At 35.2% G+C, this 23,170-nt stretch overlaps 1 protein-coding gene across 1 annotated transcript in view; it reads left to right on the forward strand.

The window, feature by feature from the left end:
- Positions 1–22,093, forward strand: part of LOC140144560 (uncharacterized) — a 46,605-nt gene extending 24,512 nt beyond the window's left edge. Inside the window, exon 3 of the mRNA XM_072166377.1 lies at positions 21,943–22,093. Coding sequence (XP_072022478.1) covers positions 21,943–22,077 — 135 coding nt within the window. The 3' untranslated portion in view covers positions 22,078–22,093. The remainder of the gene's footprint in view (positions 1–21,942) is intronic.
- Positions 22,094–23,170: the final 1,077 nt, after the last annotated feature.

Raw genomic sequence — 23,170 nt, forward strand, 5'->3', positions numbered from 1 at the left:
GATTAGCTATCTACTGCTGATATTGGTGTTGATGAAGCACTCCTGATATCAGTGTAAATGATTAGCTATCTACTGCTGATATTGGTGTTGATGAAGCACTCCTGATATCAGTGTAAATGATTAGCTATCTACTGCTGATATTGGTATTGATGAAGCACTCCTGATATCAGTGTAAATGATTAGCTATCTACTGCTGATATTGGTATTGATGAAGCACTCCTGATATCAGTGTAAATGATTAGCTATCTACTGCTGATATTGGTATTGATGAAACACTCCTGATATCAGTGTAAATGATTAGCTATCTACTGCTGATATTGGTATTGATGAAGCTCTCCTGACATCAGTGTAAATGATTAGCTATCTACTGCTGATATTGGTGTTGATGAAGGACTCCTGACATCAGTGTAAATGATTAACTATCTACTGCTGATATTGGTGTTGATGAAGCACTCCTGATATCAGTGTAAATGAAGTAGCTATTTAATGCTGATATTAGTGTTGATGTGATGAAGCACTCCTGATATCAGTGTAAATGGTTAGCTATCTAATGCTGATATTGGTGTTGATGAAGGACTCCTGACATCAGTGTAAATGATTAGCTATCTACTGCTGATATTGGTGTTGATGAAGGACTCCTGACATCAGTGTAAATGATTAACTATCTACTGCTGATATTGGTGTTGATGAAGCACTCCTGATATCAGTGTAAATGAAGTAGCTATTTAATGCTGATATTAGTGTTGATGTGATGAAGCACTCCTGATATCAGTGTAAATGGTTAGCTATCTAATGCTGATATTGGTGTTGATGAAGGACTCCTGACATCAGTGTAAATGATTAGCTATCTAATGCTGATATTGGTGTTGATGAAACACTCATGATATCAGTGTAAATGATTAGCTATCTACTGCTGATATTGGTGTGGATAAAACACTCCTGATATTAGTGTAAATGATTAGCTATCTACTGCTGATATTGGTGTTGATGAAACACTCCTGATATTAGTGTAAATGATTAGCTATCTACTGCTGATATTGGTGTTGATGAAACACTCCTGATATTAGTGTAAATGATTAGCTATCTACTGCTGATATTGGTGTGGATGAAACACTCCTGATATTAGTGTAAATGATTAGCTATCTACTGCTGATATTGGTGTTGATGAAACACTCCTGATATTAGTGTAAATGATTAGCTATCTACTGCTGATATTGGTGTTGATGAAACACTCCTGATATTAGTGTAAATGATTAGCTATCTACTGCTGATATTGGTGTTGATGAAACACTCCTGATATCAGTGTAAATGATTAGCTATCTACTGCTGATATTGGTGTGGATGAAGCACTCCTGATATTAGTGTAAATGATTAGCTATCTACTACTGCTGATATTGGTGTGGAAGATTAAGCACTCCTGATATCAGTGTAAATGATTAGCTATCTACTGTTGCTATTGGTGTGGATGAAACACTCCTGATATTAGTGTAAATGATAAGCTATCGACTGCTGAAATTGGTGTTGATGAAACACTCCTGATATTAGTGTAAATGATTAGCTATCTACTGCTGATATTGGTGTTGATGAAGCTCTCCTAATATCAGTGTAAATGATTTAGCTATCTACTGCTGATATTGGTGTTGATGAAGCACTCCTGATATCAGTGTAAATGGTTAGCTATCTAATGCTGATACTGGTGTTGATGAAGCTTCTGATATCAGTGTAAATGAGGTAGTTATCTAATGCTGATATTAGCGTTTATGTGATGAAGCACTCCTGATATCAGTGTAAACGGTTAGCTATCTACTGCTGATATTAGTGTTGATGTGATGAAACACTCCTGATATCAGTGTAAATGGTTAGCTATCTACTGCTGATATTAGTGGTGATGTGATGAAACACTCCTGATATCAGTGTAAATGGTTAGCTATCTACTTCTGATATTAGTGTTGATGTGATGAAACACTCCTGATATCAGTGTAAATGGTTAGCTATCTACTTCTGATATTAGTGTTGATGTGATGAAACACTCCTGATATCAGTGTAAATGGTTAGCTATCTACTGCTGATATTAGTGTTGATGTGATGAAACACTCCTGATATCAGTGTAAATGGTTAGCTATCTACTTCTGATATTAGTGTTGATGTGATGAAACACTCCTGATATCAGTGTAAATGGTTAGCTATCTACTTCTGATATTAGTGTTGATGTGATGAAACACTCCTGATATCAGTGTAAATGGTTAGCTATCTACTTCTGATATTAGTGTTGATGTGATGAAACACTCCTGATATCAGTGTAAATGGTTAGCTATCTACTGCTGATATTAGTGTTGATGTGATGAAACACTCCTGATATCAGTGTAAATGGTTAGCTATCTACTGCTGATATTAGTGTTGATGTGATGAAACACTCCTGATATCAGTGTAAATGGTTAGCTATCTACTGCTGATATTAGTGTTGATGTGATGAAACACTACTGATATCAGTGTAACTACAGTAGCTATTTAATGCTGATATTAGTGTTGATGTGATGAAGTACTCCTGATATCAGTGTATGGTTAGCTATCTAATGCTGATATTGGTGCTGATGAAACACTCCTGATATCAGTGTAAATGATTAGCTATATAAGGCAAAAAAATTAACTTGTTTAATTGCCCTCCCCAACCGACCAAAAAAATAGAAATCTTGGGTCAGGTTTTTTTCTTCAATCGCCTTTTTTTTTTAAAGAAACTTTACATTTTGACAATATCAATAACAGATTATATTTATTATTCACTCATTTTATTCATTAAATGCATATTTGATTTAAAAAAAACAAGTATTTCTATTTAAATCAAGTCCAAAACGCACAATGTTTGACTGTAAAATGTTCAAGCATTTGTCAACACTGGCCTTTTCAAAATGGAGGAAGAGCCCATGAAAAAAAAGGAAAAGGAAAAAAAATGAATTTTTGAAATCCAAATTTTTGTCTTGGAAGGGCAAGCAAAACAAATTTTATTTTTTTGGCCTAATGCTGATTATTGTTGTTGATAAAGCACTCCTGATATCAGTGTAAATGATTAGCTATCTACTGCTGATATTGGTATTGATGAAGTACTCCGTGTATATTATTAGGTATATAATGCTGATATTGATATTTATGGAACACTTCTGACGTCAAGTAGTTATACCTAATGCTTATTGATATTGATGAAGTAACCAGTTGCTGCTGAAATGCAATACCCACTACACACCCACATTCAGCATTTGAAATAAGCCGTATCGCATCGCAAATTGCGCACCAAAATTCACCTGATGCGATACAACTTAAAAAGTGTGGTCCAATATTGTGAAACCACATTTCATTGACTTTATGTTTGACGAACACTTCAAACCGCAGTGATATATAAAAGTAAATTGGTTTGGAAAAGGATTCTGTCAATAAACACTGTGAATCAATGTATCATAACATAAAACAGGGATGTGAGAGTTCCTCTTTTCAGCTGATTTCCTCTTTTTTTGTTGCCAAAATTTACGTGTTTTTCTTTTTCTTTTCAGCCCATATTTGGCGTTTTTACCCTGATTTTACGCTGTTTTTAGTGATTTTCCTCGTTTTTGGTCTGTGGCCTCTCACACCCCTGATAAAAGAGTAAAACAAATTCATGATAGATCAATGTCAACAACTGAAATTTATAAAATAAACTCAAATAAGTAAGTTTGAGCTCCTAAAATTGTGTAGTGTAGTCTTACTTGCGGCTTGAGTTACGGGACTATGCAAAAATTAACTGAGGGGGTAAAAAATACTTACCCTCCCTCTTGGCATGTCAAAAAACCTTTTATTAAAACATTCATGTATAAAATCAAGCAGCTGATTTATTCACTGGCAGATCCAGGGGGTTAAGGGGGCACGAGCCCCTCGGTATGATCCAGGGGAGAGCAGGGTGTGTGCCCCCGGTATATCCCAAAAAAATTGTGTAAAATGATACACCAAATGGCTTCAGTTGGACCCCAATTTTGCTAAATTTTCCAACTGCAGACCCCCCTGCATATGGGTAAAGCACTGGCTGTTTTAGCTTCTGCTTTGGACATCCGGCACTTTATGTTAATGTTTAACGCAATAATAGTGAAAACATGCCCACGAATGGCTTCACTGTGCCATCATTTCACAAATTTTTGGAATAATAGTGCCAAAATGGTCCACCAAATGGCTTCAATTAGGTCTTCTTTTTCCAAAAGTTTCTAACTTCTGAGGGGGGCACATCCAACCTCAGACACCCCCTGCATTGCGCAAATGTGACATTCTATTTTCAATTTTATACACATTTTAGCCCCCCCCCCCAGTTGGTTACCGTTCTGGATCCGCCCCAGAATAGGCTGCTAAAATACAATACCCACACATATTCCATATGCTTTAAAAATTATATTTCTTGTTACAAACATCAGTAATAATCTGTCTACTCGAATAGGTCAAGAACTCTAGCAGTGATACAAAGAGAGAAACTGATAGCATTAAAGAACAAGAACTGATGTTTAAGAATAGTGCTTATTTTTTCCATCTTTCCCTTGACATTATTTTCTGTGTTCATCTACAAAATTATTTACCAGTAAAAAATGTTAAGTGAAAATGAAGTGATAAACACTAGGATCCACAATATGCTCATCTATCAAACCACAGTTCTTTAACCCGAATACATTTTGCACATTCATTGAATGACCTTTGAAAATTTGGGTACAAAAACTGATACTCTGAAACTTGAGGTCAAATTTTGCACTATGATTGTTTTAATTGAGGTTATTGAACTATGCCATTGGGATGATTGTGGTCCATAGTGAAAGTACTTCTTATTCAAATCCAGAGATAGAGTCAATTTTGTTTTCTCTTGAATTATAAGTTTTATCTCATTGGGCTATTCTAGTTAAAACCCATACACCCCCTATGGAAATATGACTTTAATCTTCCACACAGGGGGTGTAGATTTCAAATGGAGTCACCCATTCAGGTACCCTATTTAAAATTCACACTCCCTGTGTGGAAGATTAAGGACAGGCCTTCCATAGGGGGTGTATGGATTTCAAGTGGAACGGCCCATTGTGCTTGGTGTCACTGTGATTTGCTAAAAATAGGAAATCCACAAAATCAGATGCAGACAGGCGTTTCTCTTCTCTTTTTCTCTAATTTCTCTTCCCTTTTTTTTGATGGGGGGGGGAGCACCCTTTTAGAAATGGCTGTATACGCTATTGTATTCCTTATCATTAAAATGGCTATATGTTTTATTGTTGTAAACAAAATAAAATACAGCTACAGAGGAAAGAAGTATATATTTTATAGGATAGCATGCTTATAATCGGAGTCAACATAGTAAAGGTTTCAACACCGTCAGTCAGGAAGTGGATCAGACATTTGATGTCACTATGAGCCAAAACACTCTCACTCCCAGTGACACATTCCACTGACCCCCACATTATCAATAGTTGACCTCAGGCTGTGGAGAATGAGTTTTTGTACCCAATTTATTCAAAGGTCATTCAATGAATGAACAAATGTATTGGGGGTTGAAGAACTGTGCCCTGATAGATGAACATGTTTTGGATCCTCGTATATCAGAGAAAATATCTTACCCTTCCCAGAATCCTTTGCAACATGCAGAAACCTCATTACATCAAATTCTCCTCCTGATCCTGTTAGTTTGTACAGGTTCCCTTTCTTTTCATGTTGAGACTAGACTGGCTAAACATGGGCTGATAATCAGGGCTGATATACATATTTTGCAATATCTGGATGTGCTCTGTTCATTGAGGTATACTTTTTGTCACTATCGACCCATGTTGCATGCTCGGTTGCGTGCACATCAGTGCAGATTATTGAAATGGAAGACATGCATTGTGGGGAGTGTAAGATATCTTCTTTCCTAGTGTGTCATGCAGCTGAAATAAAATATTTGTTGGAGAGGATGGCAAACACCAGACAATGGGGAACATCTTGTGCCAGACATTTGGGCTGTTCCGGTTGAAATACATATACCCTTTATGGAAGACATGACTTCATAATATTTCACACAGGGAGTATGTATTTCAAATTGAGTTATCTGAATGAGTGACTCTATTTGAAGTCTACACCTGTGATATTAAGGTCATGTCTTCCATAGGGGTGTATGGATGTCAACTGGAATAGCCATTCAAGTCACTTGTCAGCACAACTTCCAAGTAAAGAACAGTGGCATCTATATAATCACTCTTGAGTTTCCATCAGTGCAATTCATTTGAATCAAGAGTCAACTTCATACAGGATGTGTCAAGTTGACTCAAAGCAGACATCTTGAAAATAGTTAGAATTAGGCTATTCCAGTTGAAATCCATACACCCCCTATGGAACATGACCTAATAATGTCCCTATGGGTGTAGATTTCAAATGCAGTCATCCATTCAGATAACCTGTGAAATTCACACTCCTTGTGTGGATGATTATATGTCATGTCTTCCATAACCCCTCTATGTGTTTTCCCCCTTCAGAGAAAAAATCCTGATTGAAAGGGTACAAAAAAATTTAATAAATACCCCTTGAGCAAAATGCTTTGAAAAAAAACCCTGGTTCATGACACTAAACAGTGCCATAACATGAGTCATCCAGAGGGTGGACAGTGCTAGGGACTGATTGAGGGGGCACTGAGACTGATTGAGGGGGGGGGGAGTAACTATCAATTTTTTCTATTAATTTTTTTTCTATGGAATTAATCAAAATTTGTGGGGGTAGTGGTTCCCACCCATGCCCCTCCAGGTCCCGTATAAGATTCCTTATAAGATTGCAATCGATTTCTAGTCAAATATGTGACCAGAAATCTTGTCAAATTTGACTTGAAAAGTGCCAAATTTGACACAAATTGAGTCAAATACTACATCATCTCAAGTCAAATTTGACCAGAAATTTAGTAAGATCTTATTTTACTAGGAATCAAGATTTCCAATGTTTTCTTACATCGTGCAACCTATTATGACCATTATTATAGGCAGTATGAAAAACAAACAGTGATTTGCAAAAATACTCAAAAAATCAAATGAAACAGAATATGCTCATAACGAATAAGCACAAACATGGTAAAGGTTAGTAGTAGTATTTTTGTTTAATCACTGCTCAAATTTCTCTTAATGTCCCAGATTTGTTGGATGATTTGATTGTATTTCCATACTAGATTAGCAAACAGAGAAGATATCTTACACTTCCCATAATGCATTTCTCCCTTTCTCTGTACTGATTTGCAACACGGGTTGATGGTGATGAAATGTACCTCAATGAACAGAGCACATCCAGATTTTGCTAAATATGTTTATTTCTTGACTATCAACCCATGTTTACAGTCAGTCTACTCTGAAGTTCAAAGTACTGACTCGGACGCACACATTGTGCCGACTTGGAAGGCACCCAGTGGGCACAACTGACGTTGAAATCACGTTGAAATCAGGTTGAAATTTCGACGTCAAAATCAATTTCGACGTTGAAATCAGGTTGAAATCACGTTGTATTTGCAAATGGACCTCAACCTGATGGACTTCAACCTGATTTCAACCCGATTTCAACCTAGAGGTTAGTTGAAATCAGGTTGAAATTTCAACGTTGTATCAACGTTGAAATTTCAACCCGATTTCAACTAACGCCCAGGTTGAAATCAGGTTGAAATCAGGTTAGGTTGAAACTTCGACGTTGATTCGACGTTGATTCAACGTCGAAATCCTAACCTGTGCCCACTGGGCATGCATACATGCAGCAGAGACGCATAACTGTGCACTGTTTACGCGCTGTGTACGCGCACATTATTACTTTGTACTTCAGAGTGGACAAACTGTAGGCAGTCTATTTTCAACTTGAAAACAAAAGGAACATGTGCAAAGTATAAATGGGAGTGTGATTTGATGAAATGAGGTGATACATCATGTTGCAAAGGATACTGGGAAGGGTAAGATATCTTTTCTGATTAGCAAATATGGGGAAATGGAAAGGTCAATGAATAATAATGTGTGTTTTGCAAGTCAAGCGTGCATAATTATATTATAAGAGACATGTTTTTATCAAACACTGCAAAACAATTGCACAAAGTTTACTCAACATTGAGTAAATATGAAACAGATCAACTGTTGAATAAAATATGAACTGTAGAAGTTTAGTTGAGTTAGCTCATTTAATGTCTTCAAAAATACTGTCCTGACAATAATTAGTTTAGTAACACTGATCTGTTGTCTTTACCTGACGAAGACTGAGACAGATGGATACTGTTGACGGTATATTACCTGATAAAAAGCAACGTTTCGTTACCCACCATTGCTGTACAGGTGGGTGTTAACACTCTCTCCACACTTGCAGACGACAAGTTCCAAATTTTACTTCAAATTTCAAAAATTTCAGAATTGTACATTGTTGTGACCATATTTGGAATTAGCATGCATTAAAAAATGAGTACAAACAAGCCTAGTATTGGTTCAGTGATTCTTGAAATACCTCTTGATATTTTGAGGAAATATTTCAAAACAACTTGGGACTCTTTATGTTGAGTCCAATGGTCAGCATGTAAAGTATTAAGGTATGGCCTATTGAGTTTTATTTAGTATTTATTATTTATTATTAAAGGAATTATCAGTGGTTTACTGCACAAGAACACCCTAAAATGCATCAAAATTAAAATTTTGGAACAAGCATAGAATAATGTGCTACTGAAGCAATAGAGGTTATCTGTGTTCTATAAGCTGCATATCCTATCAGCGACTGCTATACCTTGTTTAGGATTTTCAAAAGATGTAATGTGCAACCATCACTGTTTCAAAATAGCCCGCCAAAGTCATGCAGGTAACTCCGAGGTCGTACATTGAATTGGTTTGAATGAGGAATACTACGGGAACCATCGCCTTCTGTTAGAAGTCACACATGAGTAAAGTGGATAACCTCTATTATATAGCAAAACATGCACACAGTCTGATACAGACAAAATTGGACATCAAAATGAGAACATTTCTTCCTGATTACTTCTGTTCTTTCATAATGATAGCAATTTACACTTATTTACATTTGTATGGTGGTGTACATTTGGTGGTACAATATAAAATGTTTGGTTTGAAAATCTCAGGGATTTGAGCATTCACAGTTTGGATGAGGACATTATAAGTTAGGAAGAGGAAAATATATTACACACATAATTTTCTATTCAGAGACATAACAAACCTTGAAGGCTTTGAACTCAATTTACCTTAGCTATAGACATATTTCTTGGTTCACAAGGCTTTGTTAAACAATGTGTTGCTATAATAAGACTTAAGTCAGCATCATAACCGCTATGGAATAAGCAGGTTACTTTGCAGGTTATTGCCATATAGTATGAATGCTACAAATTGATTGAATGCAAAGTGATCATTGCTGGAAGGTGATACAGATACAATATAAAGGCTTCTCAAATAACATGTTACCGCTGCATAGTGCTGAGATAAATTGATTCAAGTCGGGTGATGAGCAACTTTCACTTGATAACTTTATTACCTTCAACAAAATTGTATTTAAGATGAGGAGTACCGTAGACATTCTGTAAATTATATAGTGTTGAATTCCATCTACAAACATAATATACCTCTAAATGAGTAAGTTTTGATGAAAGAGGCAAAAGGCAGTCACACTTCACAAAAAAACACATTAGTTGGAGTTTGAGCAACTATATATTACTGATAGAGGCAGCTGTACAAACATGTATTTTTTTAAATATTGTAAAACAAGTTTATTGTATTCTAGGGCTGATAGCACAATACTTCATCAACTACTGCTGATAGTACATTACTTCATCGACTATCTACTGCTGATAGCACATTACTTAATCAACTACCTACTGCTGATAGCACACTACTTCATCAAATATCTACTGCTGATAGCACATACTTTATCAACTATCAATTATCTACTGCTGATAGCACACTACTTCATCAAAAATTGGACATTAAAAAGAGATTCAACAACTCTTCCTATACCTTTGTACAGGAGCCAACCGTTGTTAATCCGTGATGAACCCACACTTTAGTACTGAAGCGATATCGTAACGCTAGCGAGACTACTGGCGTTACGCGAAGCGCCGTAAAATTCGTCATGCCTGGAACCTTTGTGCGTATGCCAGCTTACAAGTTGAATTCAGTATTTTTCAGGTAGCGGCTAAACATTGCCGTTTTATTCTGTAGTTTTATTGCTGATATCAAAAGAGAAATCATCGAAGTTTTTGTAAGGCTGAGTGGCAATGATTGACTGACATTCCTCGTAAAATAATCGTGAATTATACGATCTTTAGCTTCTTTTCGTTGTTGAAAGGATTCAATCATGTTTCACCGTTGTTCATCACCGATTAACAACTTTCGCGTCAGCAGCGTCTGCGTGGTTTGCTTGAGCTCGGGCAGCTAAAGCTGCCCTCGCGGCAAGTAAACCACTCAGACGACGATGACGCATCGCTGTTAATCGGTGATGAACAACGGTGAAACATGATTGAATCCCTAATTCAACAACTCCTCCTATACCTTTGTACAGGAGCCAACCGTTGTTAATCCGTGATGAATCCACACTTTTACTGTAGCGTATACGCTGAACGCGAAGCGAGACTACACGTTACGCGAGAGCGCGTAAAATTCGTCATGCCTGGAACCTTTGTGCATATGCAAGCTTACAAGTTGAATTCAGTAATTTTCAAGTAACGGCTAACCTTTGCCGTTTTATTGCTGAATTTAACAGAGAAATCATTGAAGTTTTTGTAAGGCTTAGTGACAATGATTAACTAACATTTCCTCGTGAAATAATCGTGAATTATACGATCTTTAGCTTCTTTTCGTTGTTGAAAGGATTCAATCATGTTTCACCGTTGTTCATCACCGATTAACAACTTCGCGTCAGCGGCGTCTGCGTAGTTTACTTCGCTCGGGCAGCTAAAGCTGCCCTCGCCAAGTAAACCACTCAGACGACGCGGACGCATCGTTGTTAATCGGTGATGAACAACGGTGAAACATGATTGAATCCCTAATTCAACAACTCCTCCTATACCTTTGTACAGGAGCCAACCGTTGTTAAACCGTGATGAATCCACACTTTTACTGTAGCGTATACTGTGAACGCGAAGCGAGACTACACGTTACGCGAGAGCGCGTAAAATTCGTCATGCCTGGAACCTTTGTGCGTATGCAAGCTTACAAGTTGAATTCAGTAATTTTCAAGTAACGGCTAACCTTTGCCGTTTTATTGCTGAATTTAACAGAGAAATCATTGAAGTTTTTGTAAGGCTTAGTGACAATGATTAACTAACATTTCCTCGTGAAATAATCGTGAATTATACGATCTTTAGCTTCTTTTCGTTGTTGAAAGGATTCAATCATGTTTCATCGTTGTTCATCACCGTTTAACAACTTCGCGTCGGCAGCGTCTGCGTGAAAGCCCGCCGGGCAGCTAAAGCTGCCCTCGCCAAGTAAACCACGCAGACGACGCGCCGCATCGCTGTTAAACGGTGATGAACAACGGTGAAACATGATTGAATCCCTAATTCAACAACTCCTCCTATACCTTTGTACAGGAGCCAACCGTTGTTAAACCGTGATGAATCCACACTTTTACTGAAGCGTATACGTGAACGCGAAGCGAGACTACGCGTTACGCAAGAGCGCGTAAAATTCGTCATGCCTGGAACCTTTGTGCGTATGCAAGTTTACAAGTTGAATTCAGTATTTACAGATAGCGGCTAAATTTTGCCGTTTTATTCTGTAGTTTATGATGGTATTAACAGAGAAATCATCGAAGTTTTGTAAAGCTTAGTGACAATGATTAACTGACATTTCCTCGTGAAATAATCGTGAATTATACGATCTTTAGCTTCTTTCGTTGTTGAAAGGATTCAATCATGTTTCACCGTTGTTCATCATCGTTTAACAACTTCGCGTCCGGTAGCGTCTGCGTGGTTTACTTGGCTCGGGCAGCTAAAGCTGCCCTCGCAAGTAAACCACGCAGACGACGCGCCGCATCGTTGTTAAACGGTGATGAACAACGGTGAAACATGATTGAATCCCTAAATGTTTCTTCCTGATTACTTCTGTTCTTTCATAATTATAATACAAATGATGTTGTCGAATTTGGCATGGTATGTCGCTGAGCAGTAGACTCCGTGGATAGCAGTTTACACTTATTTACATTTGTATGGTGGTGCACATTTGGTGGTACAATATAAAATATTTTGTTTGAAAATCTCAGGGATTTGAGCATTCACAGTTTGGATGAGGACGTTATAAGTTAGGAAGAGGAATATATATTACACACATCATTTTCTATTCAGAGACATAACACACCTTGAAGGCTTTGAACTCAATTTACCTTAGCTATAGACATATTTCTTGGTTCACAGGGCTTTGTTAAACAATGTGTTGCTATAATAAGACTGAAGTCAGCATCATAACCGCTATGGAATAAGCAGGTTGCTTTGCAGGTTATTGCCATATAGTGTGAATGCTGCAAATTGATTGAATGCAAAGTGATCATTGCTGGAAGGTGATACAGATACAATATAAAGGCTTCTCAAATAACATGTTACCGCTGCATAGTGCTGAGATAAATTGATTCAAGTCGGGTGAGGAACGACTTTCACTTGATAACTTTATTACCTTCAACAAAATTGTATTTAAGATGAGGAGTACCGTAGACATTCTGTAAATTATATAGTGTTGAATTCCATCTACTAACATATATACCTCTAAATGAGTGTGTTTTTGATGAAAGAGACATAAGGCAGACACACTTCACAAAAAAACATTAGTTTGAGTTTGAGCAACTATATATTACTGATAGAGGCAGCTGTACAAACATGTATTTTTTTAATATTATAAAACAAGTTTATTGTATTCTAGGGCTGATAGCACAATACTTCATCAACTATCTACTGCTGATAGCACACTACTTCATCAACTACTGCTGATAGTACATTACTTCATCAACTATCTACTGCTGATAGCACACTACTTCATCAACTATCTACTGCTGATAGCACATTACTTCATCAACTATCTACTGCTGATAGCACACTACTTCATCAACTATCTACTGATGATAGCACATTACTTCATCAACTATCTACTGCTGATAGCACACTACTTCATCATCTATCTACTGCTGATAGCACACTACTTCATCAACTATCTACTGCTGATAGCACACTACTTCATCAACTATATCTACTGCTTATAGCATACTACTTCAATAGCTTAGTTTACATTGTACAAGAACTTTTGAACATGTTTACTTGCAGACCAAAAGATTTTTTTTGTTTTTGCAGAGCCTCAAGGCCTACGAGGGGGTATCAAAAAGTTTTAGAAATCGCCCAGAAGTGAAAGAGCTATAGCAATGAAATTTTGTCAGTGCAATCACTGGTCCTTATGTACACTATGGTGCAAAAATGGTCTCATAAGTATGTTTACTTTTTTTACAGGCGACGCTAGATGCTAATAACTTGCTGCCCCAGTTACTGCGCATAAACTGCAAGATTGAGAAAATTGAGGCAAGCAGCGTTATTAAGATCCTGCATTTGAAGGGTTGCAGTGCCTAGAAAATCGATGATGAAATGAAAGTTATTTTCGGTGGTGATTGTGATATTGTCGCTGTTGCTTTTTGGAAAATGAATTTTTATTTCATCACAGATTTTTTTGGCACTGTAACCCTTAAAATGGAACTTAATCATGCTACATGCCTCAATTTTCTCCATTTTGCTGGTTATGCGGTTACATAGGCAGGTACTGACATCTAGCGCCTGTAAAAAAGTAAACATTCTTATGAGACCATTTTTGCATCATAGTGTACATAAGGACCAGTGATTGCACTGACAAAATTTCATTGATATAGCTCTTTCACTTCTGGGCGATTTCTAAAACTTTTTGATACCCCCTCGTATGTACATGTAGCCTATTATTCGAAGGAGATGTTGAGAATAAGCATTTAAAAATAATCATGCAGGTCATTACCAAATGTTATATTATTTTTGCTCAACTCAACACTTGCCCAATTTGTTGCAGCATTTTTGAACTTTGAGAGCTTTTTATGATACCTTTTTGGTGTGACCTTTGTTTTATGTAACCACAGTCTTAAATGTAAAATGTACTTTAACACTCTTGTTGTAATAACTTGATGAATAAAAGTACTACATTGAAAGACCTTTTCCTGAAGGAAACCTTTTGATCATGTTTTTGAGACCTTTGTTTGTTTTTGAGACCTGTCTCTTTTTGAGACCTTTTTGAACCATTAATTTGGCCTCCCATTTTGCATTGCAAACTATTAATTTTGATCAAAAGGTACTCTATTAAAGGAATATTCTGTGATCCTAGCATACTCTTTTTTTAAATAACATTTTCAGTATAAAAAATTATATCCACGAAAAAAGCTTATTTCCAAAATTTCAGTTGATTTCGATTTTGGATTTGCAAGTTATGCATGTTTATGTATTGTAATTTTGTTTTGGTGAACCAGAATGTAATTCACATTTCACAATATTTTTGCTAAACAAATTATTCTGCAAGAATGTTTTTGTATATAAACATTGCTTAGCAAGAGGTTTCCAGTGGTATAAAAATATCAACTTTTTTTTGAGAAAAGTGGGGAATGATGATGTGGATCACAAAATGCCCCTTTAAGATATTCTGAATACTAGTAGCAAATAATCTCATTTAGTATAATATGTATTCCAAGTAAAACAGCATTGTCTGAAGAAGACCTTTTGATTTTCTAACCATCCATCATGTTTTTGAGACTTAATAGCAATCTGTCTTATTTAGTATTAATATGTATTCCAAGTAAAACAGAGTTTTCTGAAGGAAACCTTTCAATTTTTCTAACCATGCATAATATTTTAAGACATCTCAAAAAAATCTTTTCCTTGTCAAGTTATTAGAATCCAATTCCACACTTCATCAACTTACTTAATGCTTAAAAATTGACGTTTTGTTTCACCCAATGATGCAGTTTTAACAATTTGATGCAATTTAATTATTTTGATGTGATAATTTTTATGGTATGGGTATGAGTGTGAATATGAGTGATTTGGTGTGTGTGCATATTATATAATTACCGTATTTCGTCAAATACGGTATGTGCAATATAATATTATATGTTTTTCTTATGCTTATTTCTTGTACTATGTATTTTAATAACTTTTATGTGTAATAATAGAAAATAATTTTGATGTTTTAAGATTGTAAAAAGTAAAAAGTAACACAATTTGGCTATTTGCCACGATGTTATTTTCAATAAATATGAAATGAAATGAAATGAAAAGTGCCCTCCCATAAAAATCCCACCAGCAAATCAGGGCACAAACCCTTAATTCTTGTTGGGATTTTTAGAGGAGGGAGCTCTCTATTATGTACATGAAATTTACTCCAAGGCAAAGGAACACAGGTGTGCCATTAGGCAAGCATTTATGGTAGTACACTACTTTATCAAGTATCTACTCATACACTACTTCACCATGTATCTACTGCTAATAGTAAACTACTTTATCAACTATCTACTGCTAATAGTACACTACTTTATCAACTATCTACTGCTTATAGCACACTACTTCATCAACTATATCTACGGCTGAAAGCACCCTACTTCATCAAGTATTTGGTACTAATAGCGCCATACTTCATCAGTTGTCTACTTCATCCACTATCTACTGCTGATAGGACACTACTTCATCAACTATCAACTGCTGATAGCACACTACTTCATCCACTATCTACTGCTGATAGGACACTACTTCATCAACTATCAACTGCTGATAGCACACTACATTATCAACTATCTACTGCTGATAGCATCCTACTTCATCCACTATCTTCTACTGATAGCACACTACATTATCAACTATCTACTGCTGATAGCACACTACTTCATCCACTATCTACTGCCGATAGCATACTACTTCATCAACTATCAACTGCTGATAACACACTACTTCATCAACTATCAACTGCTGAAAGCACACTACTTCATCAAATATCTACTGCTGATAGCACACTACTTCATCAACTATCTACTGCTGATAGCATACTACTTCATCAACTATCAACTGCTGATAGCACACTACTTCATCAACTATCAACTGCTGATAGCACACTACTTCATCAACTATCTTCTACTGATGATAGCACACTACATTATCAACTATCTACTGCTGATAGCATCCTATTTCATCCACTATCGTCTGCTGATAGCACACTACTTCATCAACTATCAACTGCTGATAGCACACTACTTCATCAACTATCAACTGCTGATAGCACACTACTTCATCCACTATCTACAGCTGATAGCATACTTCATCCACTATCTTCTGCTGATAGCACACTACTTCATCCACTATCTACAGCTGATAGCACACTACTTCATCAAGTATAATTTATATAGTACCAACTTCCTACTATTCTGCTGATCACACTACTGCATCAACTATCTACTTCTATTTTTGTGTCTTCTATTTGGTTTGTTTTATTGTCAATTCATCTTTATTGATTTAATTGGGAATTACACAAAAACAAAATGAATCCTGGGGAGTTTCTTGTGAGCACTTGGAACACATGAAAAACATCATGCCTAGCTTACCTGATTATCTTCACACCCACATAAACCATGTAAGCAATAAGGTTATTACTTAGCTAACAATCTACTTACCAGTCAACTCCCCAAGAAATGGTAATTACACTTGACATAAAAAGTGTATTTATAGTGTCATTTGCAAAGCCCCATTAACTTTTATGGATAATCTCACACTACATTTTTGTCAAGAGTGCAATGCAAGATGGTTGAAGCATGGTTGAAGCAAACAACTCAATGTGCACGTAGGCAGGGCAATTTTTCAAAATGTTCAATTTGGTAGACATTTCAATGGGGCTATGTTAGGTTTTGATAAAATAAATTACTTGTAACTAGAAAAACAAAACTTGAAATTTAGACTTTATCTTAGCAAAATGTATGGTAAATTCAGCAGAGTAAAATCACATAATTAACACTATTGTTTGTGGCAAATTGTAAATGTAATACTTTTTTTTTCAAATGATTTCCTATTTATATCTTCAAAACAGCCAATAAGGTGTCAGAGGCATACAAACTGGGAGGCAGAGGGGGCAAGTTGCCTCCCTGGCTCAAAATACTGTGACAAAACTGACAAAAAGGTTTATGGCATCTTCCATTTAGGCCATAATTGTCTTAATTTTGACCCATTTTTAGTTTTAAAATGACAAAATTTTGCATGCTTTTTTGTCCTGGTAAAGTAATTTTAGTAGTAGATCAAAAAGTGATATAATTTGAAACACTTTCTCCCCTTGCCTCATTGGCCCTGGTATGCTCCTGCAAGGTCTCTGATATCTTCAGGCATTACTTTATTGAGCTTTAACTAGACAAATGTGTTCTTGGATGCATTAAACATTTTTCTGATGTTTCCTGATGCCCAATTGCACATGAACTGAGCTTTAATTTTGTTTGGAATATTCAATTAGCTTAAGATTAAGAGACAGTTTCTATGGCCAATGTGCTTAACCTCAGTTGACATCATTTTTAGTTTATACCCAAGCTGAACTAAAATGTTTATGTAAAGCTGCCATCTCTTCATGGAATATCTTTTGGTAAACCTCTGTTTTAGTTTTGTGGCAGATGGCATGATATTGTGTTGGAGCACATATTCATATGTTCATATGTTTGCAGTGAAGTGTTTTTCTATAGCCTGTTTAGATTGTCACAAGATACTCATATTGAAGGAAGCTTTAGAACAGTATGTTAAGTCATCAGATCTCTGAAATGTGATACCATTTACAGTCTGGTTTAGAATGTATGTACAATCTTTTAAAATGAATTGGGTCAACTTTTTTCAAACTGGATTTTTTTGGCAAATATATATTTGCAATGTTTACATGTCAACTTACAAGTACACCTAATTGGATTTAGCCAATTTCATTGTACTTGTAGGATAACAGAGCAATTATTAATCAAAGTTTTAATTAAGAAATTAAATCACTCATAGAACACCACAATTAAGTGACTGAGCAGTTTTCTTCAATTTTACCTCAGTTGGCTTAAAATAACAAAATAAATGTCCCTGACAGTTTGTTACTGATATTACTTCATAATATTTGGCAAAGGATAACAAAATTAAAATTTGACTGAAATTGTATATTATGGGTTTAAAGGGAGGGACATGCAGAAATTTCAAATTCAGAACTTCTGATGGAGCACTTCCACCTTGGACACTCCCTGCATATACAAGGGTGACAAGTGCATTCCCCACACCTACCACTTCTCTTGAATGGTCTAAAAAGTGGCCCCTCCATTAAAAAAATTGTTGCACTGCCCTTGCAATATTAGAGTTTAGAATTACTTGACAAAGTTTTGTATTTGCGTTATGAACCAATGGTGATGTCTAAAATTTAGGATATCTTAGCAGCTGCTGCTTGGGTTCTATGGCGGTGACAAGGGCCCACTTGCAGGTTTTGTTGGATCCCCCCCCCCCCAATTGCACTGACTGGTTTTGTCTTTCGTAATGCAATCTTGCATTCTGGGAAGAAAGTAAGTCTGCTGTCCGCTTTAGACAGATAGTTAACATAGCTTCCTGAGAGAACATAAATTGTGGTCATAAAATCTATGTCATCTACACCTGATATGCTAAACGTTTAGCATTTGCAAGTGTTATTCATCTCTGTTGACTTATCCTTCTCTGTGTGGGTGTTGACTGCAGACAAGTTTCTTTAAAAATTCAAAAATTTCAGAATTATAAATTTTCATGACCATATTTGGAATCAGCATGAAAAATGCATTAAAACAAGTAAGCCTACAAACAAGCTGAGTGTTGGTTCAGTCAGTGTTGCTTACAGTAACTCTTGATATTTTGAGAAAATATCTGAAAACTTGAACTTTTTATGTTGAAGCCTAGAGTAGCAAGCATGCAGAGCATTAAGATTGTTATCAGAGAAGATACAAATGTCTTTTCACACAGCATATTCTATCTAAATGGTGAATGTTCGTTGCAATGAAAACATTTGCTGTTGATTGGGGAAAAGGGATCACCGCCTCCTGAGAATGGAAAACACAGTAGCTGTCATAACAGCAGAAACATAAAGCATGTCAAAAATGTCAGAGTTGCATCCGTCCTTATTTGTTACTCCCAAGTGTGACAACAATCTAAGGTGTTCTATAAAATTGATCCATTTTGCCAAAATGGAAAGTAAAGATGCCCAGTCATTGAAGTTAGGCTTAAACAAGAAATGTCTTTAAAAAGGATAACACCACAGATGAAGATTGTATTTAATTAAAATTTTGCTTTGATAAATGCCTGAAATGCTAATGTTTGGACTAATTAACATGGTGCGAAATGCTGGTATTTCTTGGTAAATATGTTATACCACCAAGTCATACTGGGAGATATTGTGAAATACTGAGATTTGGTCGGTCTGTAATTTAAAAAAAAAATAATTTGCCATATATAACATTAAAAAAATTCATCACAAAATAAGATGGTTAACAATGTTTATAAGGTTTGTCGGGCTTACAAACAGGCAATATATTTTACAATTGTATACCAAATATATGAAAAAAATAACACAAATCTATTTCGGTCCAACATGTTTATTAACATGGGCACCTTGGGAGAACAATGCTAGTGCATTGAAAGGTCCACCCAGGTTAAATAATAAATAAATAATAAATAAATAAATAAATAAATAAATAAATAAATAAATAAATAAATAAATAAATAAATAAATAAATAAATAAATAAATAAATAAATAAATAAATAAATAAATAAATAAATAAATAAATAAATAAATAAATAAATAAATAAATAAATAAATAAAATATTCTTGTAAATGCATTGTAGTGATTTATATTGTAAGCAATGCCTCATATACTTTAACAAGGTACGGAAATAAACATGTTGAAGTATTTATTCCGTTATCAGTGAATTGATATTATTATATATTTTGTGCACTTAATTTACTGATTAAATGTAACATATCTGTGCTGTGGGTATGCTGAATTTTGATCCAAAATAATCAAAATTTCAACAAACTGTCAAAATAATTTCAAATAATGATGATGTCAATTCACTGAACTGTGATCTTACCAATGCTACTAATTCAGAAATAAATTGTTATTACGTGTAGTGTAGTGCGGTGTGTGTGTGCTCAATTTTGACCAAAGATATCCTATAAAAGTGGATTTTTTTTGTGTGATTAATTTTTTGTGCTTTGCCAATTTTGAACAGTTTCCCTTGTTTTTGAATTTGTGATTCTTTGTTTCCATACATTGAACACAAAAGGAATATATTCGCACATTGTTATTTTTGTGGTAGCAGTTTATAACGCACAAAGCACGAAAATAAATGTAGCATGAAAATTTCCACTTTTAAGTAATTTTACAAAGGTTTTACATTAGCATTTTGTGATTTTGTGAACACAAAATTGCATGATCCATCCACTCTAATGATTAAAATTAATGTTTTAATATCAAGTGACAAATAACTTAAGGGATCGGATAGCAACATTTGCACAGTATTTTTGTGGGACCTGAGAGCACATCAGGCACACCAAATTGCAATCTGAATACAAGGAATGTCCTTTTGATATCATATAATTTAGATTTTTTTTTAATTTGCAATATTAAACAAATTTTATGGCAAATTATTAGAAATTGATATTTTTTATATTTTTGATCGAAATAAACTTTATGTAAAGTGTATGTAGCTGGGAGGAAAAGCCATCCAATTTTTTAAAATAATTTGTATTATATCAGGAATTTCAAAAATTCAAAATTATTTGATATCATCAGGACATTCCTCATATTCAGAATGCAATTTTGTGTGTTTGATGTGCTCTCAGGTCCCACAAAAAATACTGTACAAAAATTCCTATCCAATCCCTTAGTCACTTGTTACATTAGTATTCTATTTGATAAATGAGGCTAATGGGAATGAATCATTAGTTTCCAATTACCCGCTCTCATCAAATGTTCATGGGCCATAATTGTATTCATTATTTTGAATAACATGACTTTGTTTTTCAAAAATGTTTGAAATATCTATACTAAACTCAATAATAAAACCCCTCTTATCCTTTTGACACAGTTTCAAGTTAACAGGGGAGGGGGAAGAGCATACTGCATAGGCTTAATAATGAAATATTTAGCATTCCCTCATCATATTCTTGATTTGCTTGAAGAGGAACTGGTGTTTTACAAAAGTCTGATAATTATGCTGTAAAGACTTGTATGAAACAGTCCCACATGATTTCTAACAGCTTTCAGATATAATCAAAGCATGTTCTGAAATAGTCTCACATGATTTCTAACAGCTTTCAGATAATCAAAGCATGTTGTAAAACAGTCTCACATGATTTCTAACAGCTTTCAGATATAATCAAAGCATGTTGTAAAACAGTCTCACATGATTTCTACATTCTAACATCTTTCAGATAAAATCAAAGCATGTTGTAAATCAGTCTCACATGATTTCTAACATCTTTCAGATAAAATCAAAGCATGTTGTAAATCAGTCTCACATGATTTCTAACAGCTTTCAGATATAATCAAAGCATGTTCTGAAACAGTCTCACATGATTTCTGACAGGTTTTAGATATAATCAAAGCATGTCCTAATGTGGCTCAATATAAAATCTTACCTAATAATAAAGCAACCACATCTTTTATTTCGGAGCCCAATTTGGAAACTAATGATCTATTTCCATTAGCCTTAGTGAAGTGTTTTATCTTGGAGAAAAAAAATCATGACATTACAATTAATTTAGTACTTTCATGTTGGTGTTGTCATGGGCAAAGTCCATGCTATTGACTTTTAACTATATAATAATAATAATATAATAATTATATTACATGTAACCATGGTAACATCTTGCATTTTCAACCATTTATCCAATTTTTGTTTGTTTGTTTTTTTGCAGGTGCTAACCGGACACAGTTCTCTCCAGAGAGGCTCTGCACAACTAGCATTACAGAATGAACTCAAACGACATCTAGAACAACTAGACCCACAGAAAAAAGATATAGTTCAAAAATTACTTGTACATCCTCCATGATGATAATGGATGCATCATAATATTAGATAAATGTATAATATATATAAGAATGCATTGGTTGATCCACTGCTATGTACAGAAATGATTTGCATAACTTATATACGGAAAAAAACCCTTCCAGAACCTGAGTTCTATATGTGGCACGATCTAGTCCATGGAGGCCAAAGGCGGCAAATTTGAAATTGAGAGTAAAAATATGGAGTAAAAAAACAATAAAATACATTAAAAAATACACATCACAGAACTTAAGTATACACAACCTTTGGTGTTTTCAGTACAGGTTAATGTTTGTATAAGGTAATAATTAAACTCAATTTTCAAAATGCCTCCTTTGACTCTGTGCAACATAGAATCAAGAAAAACATCTAGAACCTGGGTTCTAAAACAACTCCAATTCAGAAACAAGAAATGGTTCTGAAATTAATTGTTCATCCTCCATGATGGATATGCATACTTTACCATTAGAAGAGTGTGTTGTAGTATCAGCTCATTTCAGAGTAATTCAGGTAATTCAGGCAACTCAATTTAAGATACATACCATACTCCCTGTGTGAAAGATTATGGAAAACCCCTGTATTCATAGCCCTGTTAATCACTATATGCATTGGGCTATTCCACACTACCCCTGTGGAAGATTTTGGAAATATCTTCCACAGGGGGAGTATGAATTTCAAATGGAATAACCACATAGGCAGTTCCATTTGAATTTCATACACCCTCTGAGAAAGCTGCTAATATATTAATTCCATTTGAAATTTGTACTCCCCCGTGGGAGATATTTCAGTGTGCGGATTTTAAATAGAATAGTCCATTATGGACTTGTTTCCATTATAAACATGGGGTTAAGTTCCAGTTGAAGTCCATTTACTCCATTTACACACCCCTGTGGAAGATTTAGGAAATATCTTCCACAGGGGGAGTATGAATTTCAAATGGGATGAACACATTAGGCAGCTCCATTTGAATTTCATACACACTGTGAGACGGATTTACCCTGAATCTTCCACAGAGGGAGGGTGAGTTTTAAATTGGAATTAATGTGCTAATTCCATTTAAAATTTATACTTCCCCTATGGAAGATATTTCCAAAATC

Source organism: Amphiura filiformis, unplaced genomic scaffold, assembly GCF_039555335.1.
Source record: "Amphiura filiformis unplaced genomic scaffold, Afil_fr2py scaffold_63, whole genome shotgun sequence".
NCBI lineage: Eukaryota > Metazoa > Echinodermata > Ophiuroidea > Amphilepidida > Amphiuridae > Amphiura > Amphiura filiformis.